The 27,262-nt window shown below is 31.7% G+C and overlaps 2 protein-coding genes and 1 long non-coding RNA gene across 23 annotated transcripts; 1 reads left to right on the top strand and 2 right to left on the bottom strand.

The window, feature by feature from the left end:
- Positions 1-7,436: 7,436 nt before the first annotated feature.
- Positions 7,437-11,362, bottom strand: LOC131594402 (uncharacterized). 17 transcript variants are annotated; one of them, XR_009281358.1, is made up of 11 exons: positions 11,005-11,360; positions 10,555-10,841; positions 10,310-10,405; positions 10,066-10,161; positions 9,872-9,968; positions 9,390-9,780; positions 9,078-9,187; positions 8,921-8,988; positions 8,568-8,680; positions 8,056-8,432; positions 7,437-7,877 (listed from the first exon to the last, which is right to left on the bottom strand). It is a non-coding gene; the product is annotated as an uncharacterized LOC131594402 (long non-coding RNA). The 17 variants fall into 17 exon arrangements; XR_009281357.1 differs by having other exon boundaries at positions 8,056-8,165; positions 8,568-8,694; positions 8,904-8,988; positions 11,005-11,359; XR_009281345.1 differs by having other exon boundaries at positions 8,056-8,418; positions 8,495-8,680; positions 8,904-8,988; positions 11,005-11,359.
- An 838-nt stretch (positions 11,363-12,200) lies between these two features.
- On the top strand, positions 12,201-21,929 carry LOC131594400 (eukaryotic peptide chain release factor GTP-binding subunit-like). Of its 5 annotated transcripts, none has more exons than XM_058866518.1 (20): positions 12,201-12,355; positions 12,804-12,845; positions 12,970-13,041; positions 13,136-13,165; positions 13,919-13,966; positions 14,117-14,203; positions 15,049-15,160; positions 16,706-16,751; positions 16,869-16,940; positions 18,077-18,139; positions 18,231-18,385; positions 18,474-18,538; positions 19,455-19,605; positions 19,764-19,869; positions 19,988-20,123; positions 20,737-20,801; positions 20,891-21,055; positions 21,276-21,348; positions 21,433-21,495; positions 21,636-21,929. In XM_058866518.1, exons 1-19 carry the CDS (start codon positions 12,352-12,354, stop codon positions 21,468-21,470), a joined length of 1,530 nt encoding a protein of 509 aa, XP_058722501.1. In that variant the 5' UTR covers positions 12,201-12,351; the 3' UTR covers positions 21,471-21,495; positions 21,636-21,929. The 5 variants fall into 5 exon arrangements, with proteins under 5 accessions (XP_058722501.1, XP_058722500.1, XP_058722503.1 ...); XM_058866517.1 differs by having other exon boundaries at positions 12,961-13,041; positions 21,613-21,929; XM_058866516.1 differs by having other exon boundaries at positions 12,202-12,355; positions 12,961-13,041.
- A 1,195-nt stretch (positions 21,930-23,124) lies between these two features.
- On the bottom strand, positions 23,125-25,979 carry LOC131594399 (protein PLASTID MOVEMENT IMPAIRED 1-like). Its single transcript, XM_058866515.1, has one exon. It carries the CDS (start codon positions 25,788-25,790, stop codon positions 23,163-23,165), a length of 2,628 nt encoding a protein of 875 aa, XP_058722498.1. The 5' UTR covers positions 25,791-25,979; the 3' UTR covers positions 23,125-23,162.
- Between the last annotated feature and the right edge of the window lie 1,283 nt (positions 25,980-27,262).

The following is a 27,262-nucleotide window of genomic DNA, read 5'->3' as shown; positions in this document are numbered from 1 at the left end:
ATCAACAAATTGGACTTCAAAAAACCCATGATTTATCAATATTTAATCTTTACTCTAATGGTTAGTATGTCTTGCTTCTTAAATTCATATAAAAACTCTTAACAAGTAAATTCATAATGCATATTAGATTCTAAACTATATAAGTTCCAAATTAAACATATAACTAATATAACTAATGTTTGTAATACTCAATAATGCATATCAAATTATTTGTATTGAAATGAATCATGTTCAAGGAAACCGTTTTGATGAATATAATAATTGAACAATCATCCTAGAAACTTGAAAAACTAAAACAACCAAAAGATAAAGAGAGAAAAAATGTTAGTAAACTATGGAGTAACAATCATCAATGACTACAAAGAAGAGGAAAATATTGAAATGGAAGATATATTAGAAAATTCAATTCTAATAGACTTTAAAAGGCTTCACGTTGTCCTCAAAATACCTACAATTGAAATTTCTACAAAATGAAACCACTCCAAATTTATAGTCTCAAAATCATTCTTGTAAACACGGTAAAAAATATATGGATTAGATTGGATTTGCACATTTTTGCAATAAAGTCCAAACCGATAAAAAATATATGGATTGGATTGGATTTGCACATTTTTGCAATAAAGCCCAAATCGATAAACAACGAGTTGGTTTGAGTTGAATTGATCGGATACACTAAAAATAAATGTGCATAAATATTTTTTAAAAATATCTAATTTACACCAACTAAATTTCAATAATAATATAAAATCTTTAATTTTTTCGTTTCTCCATATAGATTGTGAATGTCACAAATGAAATTTTATTTTTTTTCTTCTTGAAGTTGAATACTTAATACTAGTTTCCATGATAATTATGATATAAATTATTCAAATTAGTTATGGTTGGTTCGGGTAGACGGGTCCGCGGGTAAAGTTTTGGAAATCCGATGCCCGAACCAATTAATATAGAGTTTTATTGGTTCGGTTTGGTTTTTGTCTAAACTAAAATAATGCCCGAACCAAACACTATGGTTTGGTTTGGATTCCGGTTTGGTTTGGATTTGCTCAAACCAATAAACACCCCTATTTGGACGTACCAAAAAATCAACACCCCCAGTGTTGGAAAAAAACAAACATAGAGAAAAAAGAGGAGCACAATCACAACACAAGAACATAGTGTGGAATCTCCAAAACTAGAGAAAAAACCACGACCGTTGCCAAATGACAACCAGAGAATAGCATTATGTGAAAATTGTTACAACACATAATATAACTTCAACTACTCCAAGCCCCCAGTACACCCACACCATCCAAAATAAATATTTAACTATATATCACAATACTCTAATACAAGAGTATAAGAGAACAAAGAAAGTCAAATACAAGTTTAAAATGCTTTTGACTTATGCATCTTATAACAAAGAACTTGAATCCTTAATATAGCTTTTGACTCCCTATTCCTTCACAAAACTAAGCAACGTGTGACTTCAAAAAACTTGAATCCCATATATATAGCCTTGGACTCACAAAACTAAACAATGTGAAACTTCTTAAACATGTATATTTTCAATCAACCCCAACACTAAAATGACTTAATTTTAGCATTAACCATTTTTAAAATCTTCTTCATAGCTTTCATTGCCTTTGTCCCCATCTCACTTTTCACAACACTTTTAAGAAAATCAATAACCACTAACATATACATTTTAATCTAATTAAAAAAGATTTGAAACTCAATTTCTCAATTAACATTACAAAATAATTTTAAAAAATAGCAACTAATACACCTAACATACAAACAATGTCAAATCAATAGGTCTACCCACCACCAAAAAGATTGAAGACACCTTCAGAAACTGAAACGAAAGAGAAAGGAAAATAAAATAATATTTTCAATTAACATATTCCATGTAAATACATGAGAGTATAACTGTAAACAATTGATTTTGGAAATTTAGAAGATATGAGTTTATAACTTAAACAGAAAAATGATGCATACATGGAAATAATTTGAGAAGTGGAAACAATTTCACAATTAGAAGCGAATTAATTCTAAGAAGAATAAAACAAAATCTTACGTTTTGGACTTTCGATAAAGAACGATAAAAGTTGAAAAATTGAAAATAAAAACATCAATTGAATGTTATATCTTGATAATAGAATCAATTGTTATTATCCGATAAAAAAAGAACCTACCTTTTTATTCGAAACTTGATACTAATTTTAGAAATTAGGGGAAAACTATGAATTTCAAAATCAGTTCACGATAAAATTGGGGGTTTTGTCACAAAACGATGATATTGAAGTTCAAAAACTGGAGAAAAAAACTCATAAATTGAGAGTTGAAATCGAAATACAAAATCAATACGACCAGAGATTACAATTAGCAAAAAAATGAGGGGTTTTTGTTCAAGAATAATGAAAATTTGAAATTGGATCGTGGATTCTCTGACTGAGTAGATTGCAAGATGTATAACAAATTAAAACATACCTTTGGAGTAGTGGATGAGCAAAGTAGAGAATGAAAGATCGAAAATGATAGTATATGAATAAACTATGCAAATATGAAAAGACGATGCAAATAGAAGGTTTAAACTATGTCATTTATGAAAAAGAGAAATATAGAGAGTCATGTATAGGGATGGCAAACAGACCCAAACCCACGGGGTCCACCCGCACCCGAACCCGAGTCAACGGGTGAAAACCCGAATTGACTGGGTTTGGGTTTGGGTTCGGGTGCCACCCGATATTTCGGGGACGGGTTTGGGTAGTGTGAAACCCGCGCCCGAAACCCGAAATCACACCCGAATATATATATATATATATATATATATATATATATATATTATATAATATATTTTTTATATATATATATATATATATATAATATTATTTTTTTGTGTGGAAATTTGTAAGAAAATTGTAGGAAAAATATGTTTTATGAATTTTGTTGCGGGTTTGGGTTTGGGTGAAAAAACACGAACCCAACGGGTGTGGGCGTGGGTGTTATTTTGTCACCCGAATAGCTTTTGGGTTTGGGTTCGGGTTCGGGTGGTAATTTCGGGTGCGGGTTTGGGTAGTATAAAACCCGCACCCGCGGGCACCCGTTGCCATCCCTAGTCATGTAGTGTATAATTGATTTATTGGAAATTGAAAATGGTAAGCATTTCCCTTGAAAATCGTAACCACATGCGAGGATAATCTACAATCAATATTCATATGTATTACTAATTAATTAATACTAGTGTCTTACCCGTGCGTTCGCACGGGTACCTGTCGTTTTCGCGCATTGTGATTGAGGAAAATAAAAGATGATAGAGAAAATGTTATTTTGTTCCATATAGATATTATTGTAGAAGTAAATGTCCTAAAAACAAATGTGTAAAATAAAGAAATTTCTTTCAATAGGTTGGGCCAAAGTTTGAGATATATTGATTAATAAACATTATTTTCCCTTTAATATTCAATATTTCGATCACTAACTTCATGTTCCCGTTAATATTTAATATTTCGATCAGTAACTCATGTTCTCGTTAATATTGAATATTTTATTCAGTAACTTCATGTTCCCGTTAATAGTCAATATTTTGACCAGTAACTTCATGTTCCCGTTAATAGTCAATATTTTGATCAGTAACTTCATGTTCCGATAATATTCATTATTTTGATCAGTAACTCTCTATTCCCGTTAATATTCCGAATTTGTTCCTGTTAATATTTAATATTTTGATCAATAACTTCATGTTCCTGTTAATATTCATTATTTTAATCAGTAAGTCCGTGTTCACGTTAATATTTCAAATTTGTTCCCGTTAATATGCAAAAAAATTATCAGTAAAAGGTATTAGTAGAAGATTAAATTTGGGTTAAAATTGAAAAGGTTATAAAAATACTAATATTAGAAAAATTGAATATTGAAAATAAAAAGTAATTAAGAAATAAAGTTTATATGTTGTTTTGTTAGTATGCAATAAAAATTGGAAAGATCAATTATTTGACTTGAATTATTAATGTTTTACCAATAGTAGAACAAAATGCGACCTGCATAAAGAACAGACAACACAATGTTGATTGTCCAATGCAATAAACTTATTCACATTTACTTTCAACTTACTAACATTGGTTCCCGTTAATATTGAATATTTTAATTATTAACTCCATGTTCCCGTTAATATTCAACAGTTTGATCAATATCTTAATGTTCCGGTTAATATACAATATTTTGATCAGTAACTTCATGTTTTCATTAATATTCAATATTTTGATTTGTAACTTCATGTTTCAGTTGTTATTTAATATTTTGATCAGTAATTCATGTTCTCGTTAATATTCAATATTTTATTCAGTAACTTCATGTTCCCGTTAATATTCAATATTTTGATCAGTAACTTCATGTTCTCGCTAATATTCATTATTTTGATCCGTATTTGCGTATTCTTGTTAATATTCCAAATTTGTTCCCGTTAATATTCAATATTTTGATCAGTAACTTCATTCCCGTTAATATTTATTATTTTCATCAGTAACTCCTTGTTTCCGTTAATATTCATTATTTTCATCAATAACTTCGTGTTCTCGTTAATATTCCAAATTTGTTCTCGTTAATGTTCGAAAAATTTATCAATATATATAACTTAATGTTTCTGCTAATATTTAAAAAAATTATCAGTAACTTCGTGTTCTCTTTAATATTCAATATTTTGTCAATAACTCTGTGTTCCTGTTAATATTTATTATCTTGATCAGTAACTTCGTGTTTCCGTTAATATTCAAAATTTGTTTCCGTTAATATTCAATATTTTGATCAATAACTTCATGTTCCCGTTAATATTCAATATTTTGATCAGTAATTCATGTTCTCATTAATATTCAATATTTTATTCGGTAACTTCATGTTCCCGTTAATATTCAATGTTTTGATCAGTAACTTCATGTTCTCGCTAATCTTCGTTATTTTGATCAGTAATTGCGTATTCCTGTTAATATTCCAAATTTGTTCTCGTTAATATTCAATATTTTGACCAGTAACTTCATGTTCCCGTTAATATTTATTATTTTGATCAGTAACTTTGTGTTCCCGTTACTATTCATTATTTTGATCAATAACTTGGTATTCTCGTTAATATTCCAAAGTTGTTCTTGTTAATGTTAAAAAAAATTATCACTAACTTAATGTTTTTGTTAATATTTAACAAAATTATCAGTAATTTTGGTTCTTTTTAATATTCAATATTTTGTCAATAACTCTGTGGTCCCCCTAATAATTATTATCTAATAAAATGTAGACAATAAGAGTTATGTAATGCATGTTAAAAATAAAAAGTTATTTAACGTTATTAAATAAATAATTACTTTTAATATTTTTTTATTAATAAAACTATTATTTTAAAATAAAGATTACTTTAAATACATCAATTAATTTAGTTTACATAATTTAAAAAAAGTAAGTAACACTAAATAAATTTATTATATTTATATTATTTATTGATGTTTTAAAATATAAATAGTTTATTAATATGTATATATTAAATTTTTTATATTTTAAAAATAAATTAATAGTATTAAAAATATAAAATTGAGAATTTATTTTTATTGTTATGTCATAAAGTAACATAAATTATATTTAAATTATTTTTTTTAATCAATGTTCCAAATTATACTTTATAATGTTATTTTATGGTTTAACCATTCCATCGGAGAAAATATAAGATCCCTATGCGATCAAATCAATCCAAATACACCCCACCATAAATGTAATTAATGTAAAATGCATTTAGTACATCATAAATTAGTATGTCCTCTATAAATTTAATCCAACGGTCAACTTAGTTATTTTTAATTAATTTCAATATAATATTATTTTTTTTATTTTATAAATATAATATAAATTATTCTCTTACAAAAATTATCAAGTTTCATATTCAATTTTTTTTATTATGTAGATTGACCATTCATGAACCATTTAAATATAATTAAATTAAATGATTTAAAATTTGATGATTCATAATTAACAATAATGTAAAAATCTTTTCATTGAATTGAATGTATACATAAACTGTTTCCAAAATTAAAATCTCTTAAAAATATATAAAATCATCTTAATTTAATAATTATAAATATAAATAAATTACTACTTTTAAATAAATTATTACTTTAAATACATCAATTAATTTATTTTACATAATTTAAAAAAGTAAGTATCAATAAATAAATTTATTATATTTATACTATTTATTGATTTTAAAATATAAATAGTTTATTAAAATGTATATATTAAATATTTTATATTTTAAGAATAAATTAATAGAATTAAAAATGTAAAATTGATAATTTGTTTGTACTATACCTGTCATAAAGTAACATAAATTATATTTAAATTAATTTTCTAAATTATATTGTTGTAGTGTTATTTCATGGTTCAACCATTCCATCGCGAAAATATAAGATCTCGATCAAATCAATCCAAATACACCCCACCATAAATGTAATTAATTTAAAATGCATTTAGTACATCATAAATGAGGATGTTCTCTATAAATTTAATCCAACGATCAATTTAGTTATTTTTAATCAATTTTAATATAATATTATTTGTTTTTTATTTTATAAATATTCTATAAATTATTCTCTTACAAAAATTATAAAGTTCCATACTCAATTTTTTTTATTATTTGTTTTTTATTTTATAAAATATGAAGTAAATACTACGATAAAATTATAGAATTGAAAGTTCATGTTATTGTTACGCATATATGATATTAAGTATTCATTTCTAAAAACAAAAAAAAGTCAATGAAAATAAAGAATTGGATTTGTACCTAAATATTGAATGAAATAAGGTCGAAAAAATTTAACCTAATAACAATTAATTATTTTTTCACAAAACTATCTCTTTAAAATAAATAATTGTGGTTTATTTTAAATTTTTTTAAAACTTTGTTATCTAAAAAAAAAATAGGAGGTTAATTTTTTTTACGTACACTATATAATATACAAAACGCAAATGTAATTTTTTTATAAAATTGATTAAATAATCATGAAAATTCAATGGATTAATTTTTTTTAATAAAATATGAAATAAATTTTACAATAAATAATAGAATTGGGTTAATTAGAATTTATGATTCATTTATTATTAATAAATAGGCTGAGTTATGAAAAAAATAGAGAATTCTACCATAAAAATAGAATTAGGAGGTTGATATTATTGTTAAGCATATATCTAGCATTCATTTTTAAATACAAAATGAAGACAATGAAAATAAAGAACTGAATTTATATCTAAATATTGAATCAGATTCAATCATAATAAATTAGATATATTTTTAATATGTATATTTTTAGATGTTTTGCAAAATTATTTTTAGATGTTTTGCAAAATTATTTTTATAAGGAAAATAAGGATTGAGTGAGAAAGAGCAATGTTCTGCTGTGTTTTATTATGCATTGATCAGTAACTGATACAAACTGCTTTGCTGATATGTTTTTTCACGATTTGAAGTCATAATGAACAAACTCCAGCCTCAAAATCTATACACAAAATTGTAATTAGTTTACATACACAATTATATATAAGATCTCTTATAAACTGCACAAATTTATCATGTCCGAGGAAACCTTTTCCGTCTTTACCAAATAAATATTCCACCATCCTTCCATTTTCTACAAAGGCATCTGCCTCTATATCCCTTCAATCAACACCATGCCTGCTATGAGATCGCATCGATTCTATCACTCTTTTGAATTCTTCTTTCTGTATGAGATCGGAAAGCTTCTCCTATGAAATTGTATATGCGACCTTCATGGTGATGACATTTCGCATTGATCACAACATTTCAGTTTAGCAGCTATGCGACATGATTCAATATATTGGTAATATTGCACTGTGCAGCACCGCACCTATAGTTTCATAAGTAAGACAGGAATCTCAGGTTTGTTTAAATAGGCCAGGCAATAAAGTGGTACCTCCGGTAATGAAGAAACCATATGAAGTCCTTTTGCATTTTAAAGACATTTACAATGTAAATCAACAGAAAATAAACTCAGAATAAGGAGATTATAAATACATGAACCTCACCAATTCCTTCTGCAAGAATTTTTCCCATCAGAATGTACCAAGTGGATCCAACTTAGCCCTCAATGCTTCCCCAATCTGTCTTACAATCTCACCTCTTTTGGGTGCCGGAACTTGTAAAAAAAAAACATCACAAGTTCATCCTCATTTAGTTTCCACATATATTCAGTATGACCTATTGGCCTATCGCAAATTCGCAATTATACCATAAAAGTAATATACAGTAGTACAACACAAACCACAGAAACCTCAAATACAAAAATCAAACAAATTTAAATATTTTATAAAAAAAACTCGCATTCCTCCATGTCTTAGCTGCTTCAGTGCTAGCTATCAACCCCTCTTCATAATCATCCAAAGTCACTTCTGTTTTGCATAATCTAATTACGAAGAAATAAATTGTATGACAATTGCCAACATAGAAACAAAAACCTAAGATTACCTTCCAACATTGAAGCTCGTATTCTCAAGATAAAGGAAAGTAGCAGAGAAGAAACAGAGATTTAATAAGCAACCTTGAAATTGCAACACTGAGCCTCCTCTTCATCCCTCCACTGTATTTTTCAGCTTGTTTATCAGCAATTCTTCCATGGTAAAGGTTTAAGCTCTTCAAAGATTCTTCTACCGCCTATAACAATATCACTGGGGCTGTATGTAAAATTATCCCAGCTAAAGAGAAATCTACTCAAATTGCATCTAAAATACAACCATCGTATATAGATCCATACAGACAACTTTCCAATTTCATTGCTCTAACTAATCTAAAATACCTATCCATAACAGATTCTCCTAACACAACAATAGTAATCTTAATATTTCAAACAGTAAGAATTCTTGTGGATTTAACTTACATGAGTCAAGAGTGAACCTGTGAGATTTTTAAGTCTTCCATAAAAAAGTAGGTGCTCTCTACCCGTTAAGCTTTCCCACAGCAAGCTATAGTATCACAAGATGAAAACAGTAGAAACTTGTTTCAATTGTTGATTTCAGGAAAAACATAAAAATATCAAAAAATTCTAGCTTACTCATGTTGTGGACATACTCCCATGCTAGTATATATTCCATCCATATGATTTCTTATGTCGAGGCCTTGAACATAGGCTGCCCCAGAAGTTGGCTTTGTGAGGCCAATCATCTATAAACAAATATAAGCTGATTAGATTTATGAATTAAGGAGAAAATCATTCTAAGAATGAAACATGATTCGTTGAATTCTACGAAGAGTCAGAGGTCCATAGTGAAAAGCTGACAGACCGACACGTCGGTGCCTGTCTGCACGCTAGTTGTAGATAAAACGAAAATAAAAAACAACAAAATGTGAGCAGAACCCAACAAACCTGCAATCTTGGCATTGTAAAGTAAAGTTCCCCTCTTGATTCTCTGTTAAATTTATGAAACTCGTATAAGTAGGCTTTGAGTTGAATTGCTTTAGTGAGTGCCGCAGATCACAAATACTCGGTGACATGATAGCGGCCAGCTATTACAAAATTTAAAACAACATGGAAATTCTTGTCCTCCTCAAAGCCAAATGAACAACAAAACATTATAGAATTACACAAAGGTACAATTACATGATGATATAAATTCAACTACTTAGTGACTGCTACTTTCCTATAAGTATCAGAATGTTCTTTGGCCTCAAAATGCAGGACTCCATAAAGAAACTCGTAGAAAAGAACGCCAAGGCTCTATATATATATACACTTGCATCATGTTCTACACTCTCCACTGTCGAAACATCCAGAATTTAGGTTCATCATATAGAGAATTAGAGAAACAAACATATTTAATATGGAAAATTCATGTCATATAAACTTACCCATCTCGGGTGGAAGGTAATCCAGGGTGCCACACATGGTCCTCCTACGGTTGAATGTGTGTACCTACCATCCGAAATCTGCAATCTTCAATTCGCCCTGATAATGAAAAAGATTATGGCATAATGAGCACAAGATGAAGGAAGACAACATCCAAAAGACCATAAAATAAACATCCAAGAGTAATGGCGGTCACCTGAGCAGCGATAAGAAGGTTCTCTGGTTTAATGTCCCTATGAATTACATGGTTTCCATGGAAATATATGATGGCTAGGGCCAATGACACAACATACTACCTCAGCCACAAAATAACAACATAAACTGGTCAATTTAAGAATATAACCACATAACCAATCAAATGCATGTCTTATTTTACATGTTAGTTCAAATTACCAAGTAAAAAAACACATCAGATGCGATGAGGGGAAATTAGTACTTACAGTAGCTGCACGTCTTTCTCTAAAATATTTGCATTTATGTAACTCCTTGTAAAGTTCACCTTTAGGTGCAAACTCCAAAATCAAATACACTCTTTTCTGCAATGAATTAATTTCACATAGAAAAAGTTAATAGCATGCCGCATAATTTAACTTTCTTCAACAATACACAGTTCAATTCTATAACAATGAAAGACTATGTATCTCTATGTATCATAAGTATTTTATTGCCTGAGAATATATTTTACATGCTTTCCAACAGAGACATCTCTTCAGGGAAGGTGTTCACCAGTTCCAACATATCGCACATACCCGTGAGCATCATCAACACCAAATCAATCAAAAATTAAATCAAAATACTTTAGGAAGGCCGTGAGATGAGGAGTACGAAAGGGTTAGTATAATATAAACATAACTACCAATACAATCAAGAACAAAACACCATCAGACATAGAGAAATAAAATCCATGAGAACTCTGAGATCTAAATTAAGCCACAAGAGATTTGTACAACTCCTCCACCATCTTCCTGTATTCTGTAGAAGTAAAAACAGAAACATAACAAAATTACTTAAAAGATCAAAAGATATATTATACAAATCAACAACACAACAACTACACAGTAAAAACATAACAGAAGTAAAGAAGAGGAGAAACTCAAAATCGAGATTGGAGTCAAAACCACCATAAACCACTCACCGTTTAATCAAACCCGGCCAATGTGAAGGGTCGTCAGAAAGCGAAACCAATCACCGCCATCGTTGACGAACCTCAAGAAACACCGCCGTGAACATGATAGGTTGCGTATTTGTCTTCAGAATAATGAAGAATCCCAATTATGCGAGGAAAAGTGAAAAGGAATTTGGGAAAATGGATCGTGAAATTTTTGAACGGTTTTGGAATTTGGAAGAGAGTGGGATTAAGGACAGTTATGAGGATAGTGGAAATTGAAGAATAAAAGGATGTAACTGCCAAATTATTATAGTAGAAGAAGAAGTTAATTTTGAGAATGATGATGTGGAATTTTGAGAAGAGAGTTGCTGATGTGGATAGCCTGAGAAAGTCCCAAATGGTAGACTTTTCTTATATGATAGATTTAATTTATTTTTAATTTATATTTATTTAAATGGTTTGATTAGCGAAATGACGGTTAGGGGCATGACAAATTCTGTTTAATTAGTTTTAACTTGGATTATTAAGTAAATTTGGTGGATATTAACTTTCGTATTTTGATAGTAGATGTGACGAATATGTCCTTACTGCAACATAAAATTAGACAGAATCTAACTGCCGGAGAAGTTAAAAGTGCTTACGGCAACATAAAATTGGACACAAACTAAACATAAACATTGAAGAAAGTCATTCCTGCATAACATTAACAACATGTCTTACAACACTTACATCAACATTAACCATAATCACCACTTATCGATCTAAATACACATCAACACTACAAAAATCATAACTAAAAACATTATGACAAAGACTAGCATCTTCAACATCTCCAATATGTTCTTCATCATCTCTTTAGTGTAATTCTCATCTCTATGGATCTTCTTATCATCTCCATGGATCTTCTTAATGACCCTTCTAAGTGTGTTGATTTCTACATCATTTTCCTCACATTTTGAATATCTAGACGATTGTGCCTGTTGTATTTCTAATTGCACTTCATCACTGTACTCTTTTTCATACCACTCAATAATTACACCCACAATTAGCACCTTTCATTCTATTAACATATAACATCAACTAATTTATGCAAAATCATAAAATTTCGTCATTTCTTCCTAACATCTTGGTATGATTTCGAAAAAGAAAGAAAGGGTCATTTTGGTAATTACTTAAAAGATAAATAAAAAACAATTCTATGTCATCCCACCTCACATAGGTTAATGCCACTTATTAATTTTGCCTAATAAAAAGCTCCCAAAAATTACACTGAAACAGCACACAGAAGACACTTTCATTCTCTGCATTTTTTTACAGTTAAACCCTTCTCCCCCAACCGAAATTCCACACTCTTTTGCGTTCGCTTCACCATCCATGGGTACATAATCTTCATCCCTCTTTTCAATTCACTGCATCTATATCCATATCATACTCGTTAATTTAGGTTTATTACGCTGCTCTATTCGTTACTATTCTTGGTGTTTCACAACGATCAAATTTAGGTTTTATTTTTACAATATACAAGATATTGCTTAGTTTCGTAAATTATTAGTTTAATTTCAGTGATTTGGATTTTTCGTGTGTGAAAATTGATTAGTATATCGGTTTTGTGGAGTTTGAATTTGCACAATTTATAGCTAGGTTTACACAATTTAGAGGAATAATAGTATCTATAAGTTGTGGACCTTGTGGTGTGTTGTCTTGTTATTATTTTCCTTATGCTTAATTTACTGTGACATTGAGCTGAATTGAATTGAGGAGCTTGGAGGAGTTGATGGAAATGTTTATGTCATTTTTTTCTTTCTTTTATTGGTGATGAATTGTAGATATTGAGGAGGACATCCGATCCTTACAGCTTGAGTCGGCAGGTAATTGAAAGGCCTACTGATTTTATTTTTCTAATTAATTATATCTATATGTGTGTGTGAGTGTGTGTGGTGTGGCTCCGTTTTAGTCATTTTATTTATCCAATCTTTTATTTAGACATAGCAGAAGACAGCAATGGGGTTGTAAGTCCAGATGATGGAAAGACAGAAGTCGAGGAATCTATTAATACAAATCAAGGTAGGTAGTAAGGAAGTGTTTTTTTTTTTTTAAACCTTTTGGTTAAACACTCGTTTATGACAACAGTACCTTTTTCTCTTTCTTATTCTTGCAGACGTTGAGGAACCTACTAATGCAAAAGAAGGTTGGTAGGAAGTTGTTAGTTTTTTGTTGGGTTTTATTTTTTTCTCTAGATAGTTTATTCATGACAATGTGTACGGACATACGGTACCATTGTTTCTTCTGTTTTTATCTGTTCTTTACTTCTGTTTTGCTTTCATTTGCAAAATTTACTCTAAGCTTGGTTATCTTTATATATTTTAGAATAATCTGCTTCTTAGTGACAAATTTCATGATAAAATTTTTGTAGTGACAAATATTGTAGAAGTTGGATTGGAATGCATATATACATTCTTCTTTCTTTCGATTTCTTTTGCCTTCTTCCTATGTTATCGTATTTATGACGAATGTTTGCATTTGTGGTTACATTATCTCATTCAATTTTGAATGAATGTTTTTCACTTAATTTATAAGAAGAGGTATCTGGCAGCATTACAGAAATCATCAGCCTAATAAATTTTTTATTGCAAATTATGTTTGTTACCTGTTAGTGTTTGTTTGGATCTTATTTGGAACCCGATGCATTTTTTCTATTTCTCCGATGTACATTTTTTACCTGCTCTTATCTTGTGTGAAAATAATGGTAACGTAATTTTCTGTGTTCTGTAATAGAATTTTACTTGCATCTTGAACAAGGACTAATGAAAACTGCATCAGCTCTGTTCTGGACTGTTTTCTTGCTAATTTCTATCTATCTTATTTACCTTAATATTGCATTCGGTGGCATAAATTAATGGCAGAGAACATTATATAAAGAAATTTACCTTGGTGGTTTCAGATCCTAAGCCGGAGGTTCAAGCACAATCTATTAAGACTGATATAAAAGGTAACCGATAAGTATTTCCTTTACAGTTATGTGATAATGTTTAACTCGTGATTTACATTTTGGTATCAAAATTAAACAGCTCATTGCTAACTTAGATGTTGATTTCCATTTTTCTGATTTTGACACCATGACTTTGATGTGTATTGACAGATAAAGAGGTTCCGCCGGTGCAAGATGAAGAGGACGAGGAGGTGGCTGTCAAAAGACACTTAAATGTTGTTTTTATTGGTCATGTGGGTAAGTTGATGAATTCTTAAGGTTCCTTTATCATTATGGATTATTAGGTGTTCTTCTGTTTGTTTGGTATGGAGTTGCTTAAGATGTGTACTATCATATGTGTATCATTTGATTATAGGGTTTATAGGCATAGATTTTTCCTAGGTTGTCGATAGCGCGCTATTGCGCTACAGCGTAGCAGTACGGGACCTCATGCCACACTTTTGGGCTGCTAACCGCTATCCGCGATAGCGGAAATAGCGGCCGCTATTTGTGATGTAGTGGCGGCGCAATAGCAGTACTATCGCGGTTCTGTAGTGGTTTACCGACCGCTATTGTGAAGATGAGGGCAATATTGTAAGTTTCAACTGGATTTTTCAAGGCAAATTGCTCTAGTTTGCTGTGTTCATTAATACCCTCATTCATGGTTTAAGGTGGCCAAGGAAGTCAGTAGGTTTAGGGCATTGGAGAATGTAAATGCGAATGGTTTTGTTGATGCTTTAGGAGGATATATCATAAGCTAATAACTGAATCAAAACAGTTGAAGATAAATCAACTTTAATGGATATACACTTTGTATTTTCTTTTTACTGTACTATATATGTTAAACACAATCATGGATGTTAAATGTGCATGTGCTAGGGAGTTCAATAACCCAAAAATAACCGGAAATGGATAAATGCAACTCAACCAGGCCCTTAGGTTTTGGGGCTAGGAAGGGAATTGCTCAATGTAAAAGAGACGAGTGTTATCTGGCCTAGTTAGTTATGGAGTCACAGGAACTTATTGTTCTTCAACATCATATGTATTGAAGACATTGATTGCATACTACATGAAGAGTTACATAAGTTGCATCTTGTTTCCAGATGCTGGTAAATCGACAACAGGAGGCCAAATACTTTTCCTCAGTGGTCAGGTCGATGAAAGGACTATCCAAAAATACGAGAAGGAAGCCAAGGACAAAAGTAGAGAGAGCTGGTAAGTTCGTTTACTTTTCTTGATTGTGGATGCTACATTTGTTTACTGCTCTACTTTGCTGCCTTAATATTTGTTTAGTTATTTTTGTCATTAAGGTAGTGTTCTTAGAACTAGTATGATTTGTGATTGCACATTGGTCCGGTTTGCTGCAACATAGGGTCTTATCCTCTTGAGGTTTACAGGCTATTTACTGATATATTGTTTAGTTTTCCTGCATAAGGTTATAGATCCAATCCAATTACTTTTGAACTGAAATTGGGCCAGTAAGAATACTTTTGGGCCAAAATCAGTCTGACACTACTTTTTAGACAACAATTGGGCAAGCCTGATTCCTGTGAACTGAAATCAGGGCTGCCATCATCCTGCTTGCTTATATCAGGCCTGCTAGCTCAAATTTATTGGACTGAAATTGGGCCAACCAACACAATCAATCTCTGGCTGGAATTGGGATTTGGGCCTGCCAGTTAGATTAATTATTCGGGTTGAAATCAAACCATATAAAATTTTGTTCGTTTCAGGTTTTAAATGCCCCCAAATGACTGTTTTCTTGACGGAGAAACTTTTTGCTGCGTTGACGGAAATGTATACCAAACATGTAACAAACTCAATCATCTTTTTTTTGTTTGTTTGTAAAATCAGGCTCGATCACCAGTCAGTTCTAAAGATATTCCAAAATTTGTTCTTATGGTTGCTTAAACAAATAACATGCAACCAAACTTGAGAAGATTATTTTAGACCTAAAAGAGATGGCTTCAACTTACCCACCAAACCTGACTTCCCTTGAGCAACTAACCTGTGTATCCCTTTGTTGAGAATAACAAATGTGAGTTGGAAATATTCAGAAAACAAAGTGTGGGGAAGTCGCACATTGATTAGAAAAGTGGAGACTTGAGTATTTATAAGTGAGAGAATCCACACGCCTATTACCTTAAGGTTTTGGGTGAGTATGTGGTATGTCTCTCACAAGGTGTGTTGCTCATAAAGAAAGACCCCATATAAAAATGCTCCCTCATGTTGAACTCCCAAAATACCCCCAGAATTGATGACCCAACACTCTTCTTCAAGATCACCATGAACAAATGCTTTTTTAATGTCTAGTTAACATACCAGTCACTGGCGGATGCAATTCACTAAGACGCATTTGATAAGAACTTCTCCCAAAGAATATATCAAGCTCCCCGTCCTTGGTTCTATTATTAAGAACATGATTATGTGACAATAACACTATATTCAGATTATAGTAGATTTTGTAGAGATTATTGTAGAATTTCTGCAGCTCAACGGGTTAGGAGTGCATCCATCGAATTTTTGCAGCTGTGTTAGCTAAGCCTTTGTATCCTGCCGCAGTACAACTAGATTTGGCCACTTAATTGTGGGTCTAGCAAGTGTTATTCTTGGTTGACCCGACTGATCAATTTTTTTTCTTGACAATGACTCATACTATGAAAGTGTAGGACGTGTTAATATCAGGGGATCATTTCCCTCTGAGTATGCTTGATACTAAAATGTAGTGTTGATTAATGATTTGAAATTTAAATGATATAGGTATATGGCTTACATAATGGACACGAATGAGGAGGAGAGGGCCAAGGTATGAATGAATCTGCTGACAAGTTCAAATCTCTTGTTCTATTTAATATGGTTTTCATTTTCACTTGTTATATAATTTTGTATTTATATAATCAGGACAATGTTGTGCTGATTGCAGGGAAAGACAGTTGAAGTTGGAAGAGCACACTTTGAGACAGAGACGTCAAGGTTTACGATTTTGGATGCACCAGTGAGTTTTTGCATCACGATACTCTTTAAAAATTTCCCACTACTAATGATCATGATTGTCAGAGTCTCGTGTTAACTCAGAGTCATAGTAGTTTTTGACACTTGGTATCGAGTTAACTTGCTTTTGCAATTATTTCAGTGCAAACTCAGGTAGATTTGCATAAGAGTTGTATAGACTTGCATGGAATCACAAGTTTGAGGGATGGTTTCCGTGTTTATTTATGCAATAGCTAAGTGGTAAAGCTATGTAGTGGATAACATATTAACTTAAGTTGTAGAACCCGACTCCTCAAATGCATCTAACGTCCTAATGTGAACCCATGTCCAAAGGAAGTGAAAGATCGCCACTTCATAGTTTCCAACAGAATCAATGTAATGGGCCAGAAACCATGAACAAAATGCGTTCCAAGTTCCAAGTTTGGAATGAACCCGACCAAATAGAGCAACAAAATGCAAGAGCCCATCTCTATCGAGCTGAAACCTAGCTCTAACAAGTTGAATCCAACTCTGGTTAGCCGGCTATTATTTTTTTGCTTAGGTTCTAGAGTAGTTATTGGTGAGCTTGATGTTCCTTTCTTTTATGGTCTGCTTCTTCTCCCTTTTAGAGGATACTTATCCATTTATTCCTTGATGCTAGATATGTTCTCACATAGTCTATTTTGTTGACCTCAGTATGGAATTGACAGATATGTCCCTGAAATTGCACAATCTGTCCTTTTAATCACACATTACCCTCTAGATAGTATTTTGAACATTAGCCAACAACAATACAATCACCATTTATCATTAATATGTAATTTTCAAGAGCTTATTTGATTTTAAGTATTCAATTTAGAGACTTACTTAAAGTTGTTGCTAATGAAATGTAACACGTGAGCTAAAATGACCAGTAGTTTACAAACTTGAAGGCCATTTTTATCATTTTTTATTTTCTAGGGACAAACTTGCTAGTATCCTACAATTTCAAAAAGAACTTAGGTTCTCACTCCATTATTGTTTTTGATAGGTAATAGTCTTGTTTTCATTCTGGTTTGTTGTATTCTTTTGGCCACCTTTCCTTGAGTCTATTATTGCCTTTTTCCCCCCAATTTATTTTATGAGGAACCATTTGATTTTTATATTGCAATGCTTCTTCAGGGTCATAAGAGTTATGTCCCTAACATGATCAGTGGTGCATCTCAAGCTGATATTGGAGTATTGGTTAGTTAATCTATAATGTGACACTTAATTGATCATCAATATGCTTTTTGACAATCATTGGATGATATTTCTCTCTGTCTGTATCAATCAGGTAATCTCTGCTCGAAAGGGAGAATTTGAAACTGGATATGAAAAAGGTGGTCAAACCCGTGAACATGTTCAGCTTGCAAAAACACTGGGTGTGTCTAAGCTCGTTGTTGTTGTTAACAAAATGGACGATCCTACAGTGAAGTGGTCAAAAGAAAGGTCCTCTCTCACTCTCATGTTGCCTCTAACAGCTACTCGCTAAGTTTTTTTTTACAATTATAACTGATTTTCTGTTTATGCGCCCTAGGTATGATGAAATTGAATCGAAAATGACTCCATTTCTTAAGCAATCGGGTTACAATGTGAAGAAAGGTACGCTGAAACTTTATTTTTGACCTATTGTCCTAGCATGTTTTACTTATAATGCATGGCCACAATGCAAGTATCAAATATTATACAAACGCGATACAGTGATAGGTTGTTCCTTAAGAAATATACGATGCAATACATTTATATTACATATATGAAAGAAGTTCACAAAATACGGTAAATATATTTTTATAATTTAAAATCCAAACTAGAAAGACCAAAAATAATTCATTAGTGAAATGGTTGAAATATCTTAATACATATAAAAATCGGATAGTCTACTACCAGAAGTTGGGCTTCTATTAGTTCATATAATATAACCGTTCTAATTCAATGTAATGAAGCTTCATTTTAAGTAAAATCAGGAATTGTTTTGTCTCAACTGGTTGATTGGTTTTAGCAATTAAGGACTGAGATTTTGGGGTGTTCAGGTTGTGCCACTGCCACATAAGTTTCTTTTTTCCCTTTTCTTCAAGCCTTGTCTTCGGTGTTGGCTTTTAGAAACGTTTGTGTAAAAAACGGGCCTTTGAAAGAAAGATCTCTTTTATAATCAGCATATGGTAAATAATCTCATATTCTTTACTAGTCTCAACCAGTTGGGTGGGTTGTGAAGGGAAGTTATTACTCCCTTCATCTCATAAAAAGTGTCTCATTTGCACTTTTTCTTTGTCTCAAACTAGTTGTCTTTTTATAATACCAATGCAACATTTATTATTTCTTTTCTCTAATACATTCTTATTTATTAACTTTCACTCTAATTAACTACTCTACTAACTAAAATTAATAAGAGTATTATAATAAATGATTCTAATTTTATTATTAAAATTACCATTTCTAGTAATTTTCATATGAACCATGCTCAAATAAGACATTTTTTATGAGACGGATGTAGTATTAAGTATTGTCATTTATTTACCAGATGTCCTGTTTTTACCTATATCTGGGCTGATCGGAACAAACCTAAAAACAAGAATGGGTAAAAGCATTTGTCCATGGTGGGATGGTCCTTGCCTATTTGAAGCTCTTGACGCCATTGAAATTCCTCTACGAGATCCTAAAGCTCCTTTCAGGTACGGTGTGTTTGAACTTTTTACAGTAACACTTCCTTATTCCTCCTCAAAGTCCATATGTATGTGCATGTAAACACGCGCGTACACACATGCATATGCTTTTGTGTGTATTTTTTAAGAAATTAACTTTGATAAGGTTGGATTTCTGGTTCTCATAGGATGCCCATACTCGACAAATTCAAAGACATGGGTACTGTTGTTATGGGCAAAGTGGAATCTGGTAGTATTCGTGAGGGAGATTCCTTGTTGATTATGCCAAATAAGGTGATTTATATCATCTTTTATTTTATTGATCTTTTTTCGGAACAATTATGAACTTTGTTCTTTCTTTTCTACTGCTTTTTATCCCCCATTCTTAATATGATTGCATATTAATCTGCAGGATCATGTGAAAGTTGTTGCTATATTTATTGATGAGAATCGAGTTAAACGTGCTGGACCTGGTGAAAATTTACGGGTTAGAGTATCCGGTGTTGAAGAAGAGGACATATCATCTGGATTTATCTTGTCTAGTACTGGTAAGCTTTTGCTGTACTATGTAAGATGCGTTGCAGCATATTTTTTTGTGAAATATTAGAAAAGATTTTATTGAATAAAAGATGCTACCGAAGATGTTTCACAATTATATTAGATGAAGTATGTGAAAACTAGTAGTATCCCTTGGTTCATTTATTACTTCTGCATGTAATATTAAAGTAAGTTTTAGAGTAGTGTGCCATGCCATGAGATGTTCAATATCTATACATATAGTATGTGTAAACTAGTGATGTCTCCTGGTTCATTTATTACTTCTGCATGCAGTATTAAGGTAAGTTTTAGAGTAGTGTGCCATGCCATGAGATGTTCAATACCTCTACTATTGTACCATGTTGTTTCAGTTTTACTTTAAGCAAGTAATACCTTTTTCAGTTTTGGTAATTGGGATGGTAGCCTAGGCTTAAATTCTGAAAGGTTCGAAAGGTTGATTCAGAAGTAAGGCATTCAATAATGGTGATAGAAGAAACCTTCTTCCAATTTCTCCTTCACAAATGTTCTAGTCAATTCATTATGTGTCTCTCTACCTTTAGATTATGGCTGTGTTTATATGGTTATGCATTTGCTGATCAGTTGTGTTTTTTGTTATGATCTCAGCAAATCCAATACCAGCTGTAACAGAGTTTGTTGCTCAGTTGGCAATCCTTGAATTGCTAGACAATGTACTTACTCATCCTCCTCTCTTTTTTTGCATTTGGTTTTTTACGAAATTTCTCTGTATTGATCTAGAGCACCTGTTGTATAAAATTAGGCAATTTTTACTGCTGGGTACAAGGCTATCCTGCATGTCCACTCTGTAGTTGAAGAATGTGAGGTTATTGAGCTCATGCATCAAATTGATCCGAAGACAAAGAAGCCTATGAAAAAGAAAGTCCTCTTTGTGAAGAATGGTGCAGGTGTTGTATGTCGAATTCAGGTACATGCTCTGTAAATTTGGGTATGAATTTGGTTCTACAAATTGTTATATTGCCATACTAGAGTTTTCTAGGGATGTTAAAAGATTTAAACTTATGATGATCATGTGGGAGGATTGTTGAGTTTCAGATAGAGGAATTAGTTGCTCATGCAATGGTGATTTATTAATTTTTTCAATATTACAAGCTTCTTCTAATCTTGTTTTGGAAACGTTCTTACAGGTTAGTAACTCCATTTGCATAGAGAAATTCTCCGACTTTCCACAACTTGGGAGATTCACTCTTCGCACTGAAGGTAATATTTAAGAAATAATGTCTTCTTTTTTGTCCAAATGATATCATTGTAATTATGCTGAAAGCACATTACCCTGTCCTACAGGAAAAACTGTCGCCGTGGGAAAAGTCATGGGTTTTTAAATAGAGAGCACAATTTTGACTTGAGGTAAATAATATTTCCTTAAATCACTTGAAATACTTGTGTAAATTTAAATTCATAAGCATAGCTCACAAAGAGTTTGATTGGTTTACTTTTGGTTTTTATTATTTCTGTACAAATTAGTTATGGTACTTGGATTTCATCAGGATATTAATTTGGACATAACACAATTCCTGCATAGACAAATGGAGCTGGCCGCATTGAGACATAGTTTACAATATTAAGCTTGAAATGTGTCCATATTGAAGAGTAATCGTCTGGTTGCAGCCAGTACATGTGTACTTTTATTTATGTGAGTGATTTTGATATTTTATTGTGGATTCTTTGTGAAAATTTTGGGAAACTGAAATACATAGAAATGGAGATATTAGTGGAATGAAATGTACAACTATTTCCAATTAGTATTTTAACTCTAATGAACAGGAATTGAGTTTGACGGATTGGTTGTGGTTGAAAATAGGCATCTTCAATTTTTTTCTCTATGATTAAATTTAATTATCATTTTATTTGTTAAGGGCTTTGTAGGCAGTTTCTTCTTTTATTCGTGGACGAAGTGCTAATAATTACTAGAAATTCGGTTTAATCTCACTAAGAAAGATTAATTTTCGTAATTTTGTATGATGGGTAGTTTTAAAAAATATCATTTACTATGTTATTTTTCACATTATTATAAGAGTTAAAAGGTAGTGCACTGACAGTGTAAAATAGTTTTACACTGTCATTCAATAGAAAAACCATCAATTTGCCATGTCATTAAATAATTTTTTAAATTAAAAAATGGTTTAATTGGATACATGGTGGTGATTGGTTGACAGTGTAAAACTATTTTCCACAGTGCATCACCCCTTTTCTCTTATTATAATCATAGAAAAATAGTCATTTATATGGATCATAGGACGAAAATAAAACTTATAACTTAGATCTATACCGATCAAAGTAATGAAAAATCGAGACTGAATCAATGGAAGAAATTGAAACAGAAAACCTAGATCTATGTTGAAACTAAATTAAATTGTTACTGAAGTATTCAAAACTAGCTTTCTCTGATGAATATCAAAGAATAAAGAGGAAATTTTAAAGTGGAGATAGAATTTCACTTCAATAAAATAGGGCATCCCTTGGAAAATAAAAAGTTCTTTAACAAAACTATATAATTGATGTGAATGTATTCTCTCAAAAGTCTAACATTCAAAAACTTCTAAAGCACATTCTTGGAATGTAGTCCCCTCAAACTTAAATATTAAAAAACTCAAAATATATTTGGTTTAAAATTAAAATATTTCAACTTTTGCTCGTATTTAAGTTCATTGTATATTCTACACACTTCAAAACCCTCAATAATAGACATTCACCCTAAATCCTATTAAAATAGTTTAGTATTGAAAAACTAACAAAAGAGCTTAAATACCAAAAAAACATTCTAAAAAATAATTATTAGGACACTAATGATTGTTGAACTTTCTCTTTAATTTTGATGTATCATTATCCCTTGCGAGACATGCATATACGTTGTATCTAGAACATCAAACATGACATTAAGCGTATAATTTACGTAATATAAATAATTAAATATAACTATATAATATAACTATATGCATCCTCTAGACATGTCTTTGATCTAAAGTGTCGATAACATACTAATAACTAAAAGCAAAGTGTTGATGATTATTACTTTACACAAGTTTAACATTTGGATTTCTCATAGGTTTCATCCACATATCAGCCACAATTTTTGATGAAATACTCCACAACAAATCTTGCCCTTTCACCAATGCATGTTTTCCTTTCTTCCCTCCTTTTCCTAATCCATATTCAATCAACCATTGCATTGAAGTTAGCCTTTTCTTCTCACTATCCCAACCATTCTTCTTTCCATCACCACTCCTCACCTTAAACCCTCCCACATGCATACTACTTACTCTAAACCTCTTCTCCTTATCATCTTCATCATCATCATCATCATCACCCTTTGTATCCACATTTGTTGCATGAATTAGCACCATCATAGGTCCTCCAACTGCTTCATACCTTCTTATTGGATCCCTTAATTGAACCACAAACATCAATGTGATATTCGATAGTTCATCGTTTTCAAAGCTTTGATCTCTAATCCAATCCTCAAGTGAAATAGCCGAACTCAATAGATCTTTTTCTTTGTTCTCTTCCTTTGTATGAAATGATGAAACATCGAACGGAGCTTCTTCTTCCGCCATATCAGCTTGAATTTTCAATGCTTCAATAGCCATGAACTCAATCTTCTGCATTGTAAAAGCTAGAATCTTCTCTGCCGTAAGTGGAATATCATCAACATTCCAAATTCCTGTTGAGATTCTTTCTTGCCTTCCTAAACTCATCGCGTTCGCCATTTCTTTCAACGCGGAAACTATCCGTGCAGCACTCGAGCTAGCTCCTTCTTTGTTTCTACCTTGTATGATAGCAGAAGCAATGCCTTCAAAAGCAATCTGTTCAGCAGTTTTGCCTAAGAGTTCGTCTATTGGCATCAACGAGAAAATTTGAGAAGTAAGTTCGTCAAGATCAACGGAAGCCAGTTTCTGAAACAACTCGAATCCGTTTAAGGATTGTTGAGATGCTAACACAAAAGGCTTTGACATTTGCATTGCGAGCTTCGGAGTATCGTTTCTAGCTACATGATTGTCTAAGGGATTCATCGATGCTAAGTAGCCTCCGTCTTTTGTTTGAACAACGCAACCTAAGCCTTTTCCAAGATCAGAAAGATACACTTTGGAATTGGATTCTCCACATGATGAAGAATTCTCATCATGTTCTTCGAGTTCAAAATGTGGAATTTCGGATTGGTTGATTTTGGATATTCTAGACCTTTGATCTTCAAGCATATGAAGAAACTCTCTTGTAACATTTTCTTCATCAGAATCCAATCTTTGCGATTCCGTGTCAAAATCTTTGTTGTTTTCTCCCATCATGGATTCAAGAGCCTTTATCTGCTTAGAAAGTGATTCGAGTTCGGTTAATCTTGCTAAGTGCAATTGATCATGGACTATTTCCTTAACAATTTCACTTGAAGATGATTTCACTTCAAAAGATTTCTCAGATCCTTCTCGTCCGTCTTCAACTTCGACTCCTCTATCAACAACCTCGAATTCCGGAAGATCAAGATCAAGGTCCTCCACTTTTTCTTTGTCATCAAAAACTTTCTGACTTGATGAATATGGATCATGAACTTGATTTGGATTTGGATTTGAATCATCATCATCAAGATTCATATCATTCATACCTTGAATATCTTCTGCTAACCTTCTCTGTGACGGAGTCCAAGCATCGTTTCTGGTAACGATTCTTGGACTAGGCATGCTAAACGACGACTTCGATTGTCGACGAGCGAACGTAGAAGTAAAGTTTTTGAACCTACTACTAGGCTTCAAATTCTCCTCATTGCTATATATTTCAACTCCTCCATCTTTCTCAATGATCTGAAACCCGAGTTTTAATACCAACTCTCCTCCGTTTGCTTTTCCTGATAAACCAAAGCTTGTCTCCCACTGTCTAACTCGATTTCCTTGTCGGCTTTTCTCGATCGATTCTTGAATCAACTGGCTTAAATCCACTAAATTTCTTCCAAAATTAAGCTCTTTCGCATCGACTGCGAAAAGGTATATCAAAAATGGCCTTGACTCAAACTTGAGATTCTTTCCATTACCTTGTTGGTTGCAATAAACATTACACCTAATGAAAAGTGTCTCTTCAAAATCAGCAGCACCTTGAGAAACTCTTGATGGCATTGTTTGAACAGCACCATCTTTGTTCTCTTTCTTTCTAACACAAACAGAAAGCCTTAATCCATTCATGGATGCAGGAAGTGATTGAGCAGTGATTATTTCAACAGAAAACAAACAGCTTATTTTCTGCTTACCAATATGTGAAATAGCCCTTATAGGCTTCCAATTCCATATCCCTTTTTTCTCAGCCGAATTCGCCTTTTCGTCGAACTTCTTGTTATCTGATTGAATAGATGATGATGGTGATGATGCTAATGATGGTAATGATGACTTAACATCTTCAATATTTGTTCTTGATTTCCATGGAGACAAAGACATGCGGCGCGACCGCGGTTTTTCGCTGTTTCTGTTGCTGTCAAGTTTAGCAGTGTTGTTATCATCTTTAGGAGATGGAATGGAAGGAGTTGAGGCTCTTGGAAGAGTTAGAGAAGCTGTTCTTCTAGCTGTTGTTGTGTGTGATTGGTAAAGTGATTCACTTAGAGCCTCAAGCTCTTCAAGAAGCTGAACATTGGAGTTTCTCCTGGTAGAGTTATCAGCTGCTGCCATAACTAGTGAATGAAGAAGTTGTTGCAGCAACAAATTGTGATTGTATTAATGATGATGATTTCACAAAGAGAGAGAGAGAGTATAGAAAGAGTTTTTGGAATAGTAAGATGATAAAAATGCTCACATGTGATATAATGGTTGGCTAAATTGAGAACTTTAGTCTAAAAGATTATATGATATATTCTGATTGTGATTACGTCCAACCTAACAATATCAGACCAGTAATATAATACAGGGTCATCTCATATTTTTAGAGACTATATGTAGATTAATCACAATTTACCTATAACAAAACAAATAAAAGTTATATTTAATCACGATTTAACCATGATAAAATATTTTATGAATCTTATTTATGCAATGTCTGATCGTCTATATTTTATACTATGTGCAGTAATCTGTCTTCCGCGTCCTTATGAAATTGTGAAGTTGTTGGACATATGTGAGCCAAGAAAATGGTATGAAGTGAATTTGTGGTGGATAAAAGATGAACGGTAGCATTGAATTGATGCCTTGATGAAGAAGACAAATATGAAATTTGATAGGTAAAGTGGACCCAATGAATTTAATGATTGTTTTCTATATTTAGTTACATGTGTGAGTGTTGCATGGGGGTAGGGATCTTATGTCAGAATAATTTAAGTAAACTTATGACATTATTTTTCTTTTGAGTATTACTTTTCATATATAGCAATAAATTTTGATAGTTTCATTTCATCTATTTATGTCAATGACTATGGAGAGATAGATACCAAATTTTTCACACAACATGTCATTTAATATTTTAGCATAAGGTATAAGAATGCAATTATTAATGAATTAAAATGACATTAATAACTACATATAATTTTTTTACAAGATTTTTTAAACTCTATTTTCTTAGTGACATATATATATATATATATATATATATATATATATATATATATATATATATATATATATATATATATATATATATATATATATATATATATATATATATATATATATATATATTTGAAGGAACATATTAATTGTTACCATATATGAGAAAAGGTGAAATGGTTGATTTGAAACAAAAATTACATGTGTCATAGGTTTTAGTCAAACTGAATGGTCTGGTTGGATTGAGAAGCTGTGAGTAATTGCTTGGATATGGTTCAACCATGTAACCATTTAAGTCTTAGGTGTTTGAAAGAGAAACACTTTATGTTTCCAAGAGGATACGTGTACAAGAGCATAATCACAGGTCTTTCCTACCAACAAGTCCTTTTTTTGGTGTTCTAAAAGTCTACTTTTGAATCACCCTTTCTTGCCTTCTAAAAAACACCTACATTTTGATAAAAAAAAAAAAAACACCTACATTTTAAAGGCAGACACATATACACATGACAATGTTGATGAACTCGTTCAAATTTAATGGTGTTTGGTTCCTTAACATACTTTGATATTTTGAATAGCTAATTTATCAATTAAATTAAGATTATCAA

Source organism: Vicia villosa, linkage group LG4 (assembly GCF_029867415.1).
Source record: "Vicia villosa cultivar HV-30 ecotype Madison, WI linkage group LG4, Vvil1.0, whole genome shotgun sequence".
NCBI lineage: Eukaryota > Viridiplantae > Streptophyta > Magnoliopsida > Fabales > Fabaceae > Vicia > Vicia villosa.
This window is presented reverse-complemented; position numbering and strand designations above follow the sequence as displayed.

Bases quoted from the DNA above. Each gene is read 5' to 3' on its own strand.
- LOC131594400 (XM_058866517.1), top strand. The intron at 13,166-13,918 runs GTTGGTAGGAAG...TGGTGGTTTCAG, and splicing joins ACCTACTAATGCAAAAGAAG to ATCCTAAGCCGGAGGTTCAA. The intron at 16,941-18,076 runs GTGAGTTTTTGC...ATGCTTCTTCAG, and splicing joins TTACGATTTTGGATGCACCA to GGTCATAAGAGTTATGTCCC.
- LOC131594399 (XM_058866515.1), bottom strand. From the start codon at position 25,790: ATGGCAGCAGCTGATAACTCTACCAGGAGAAACTCCAATGTTCAGCTT.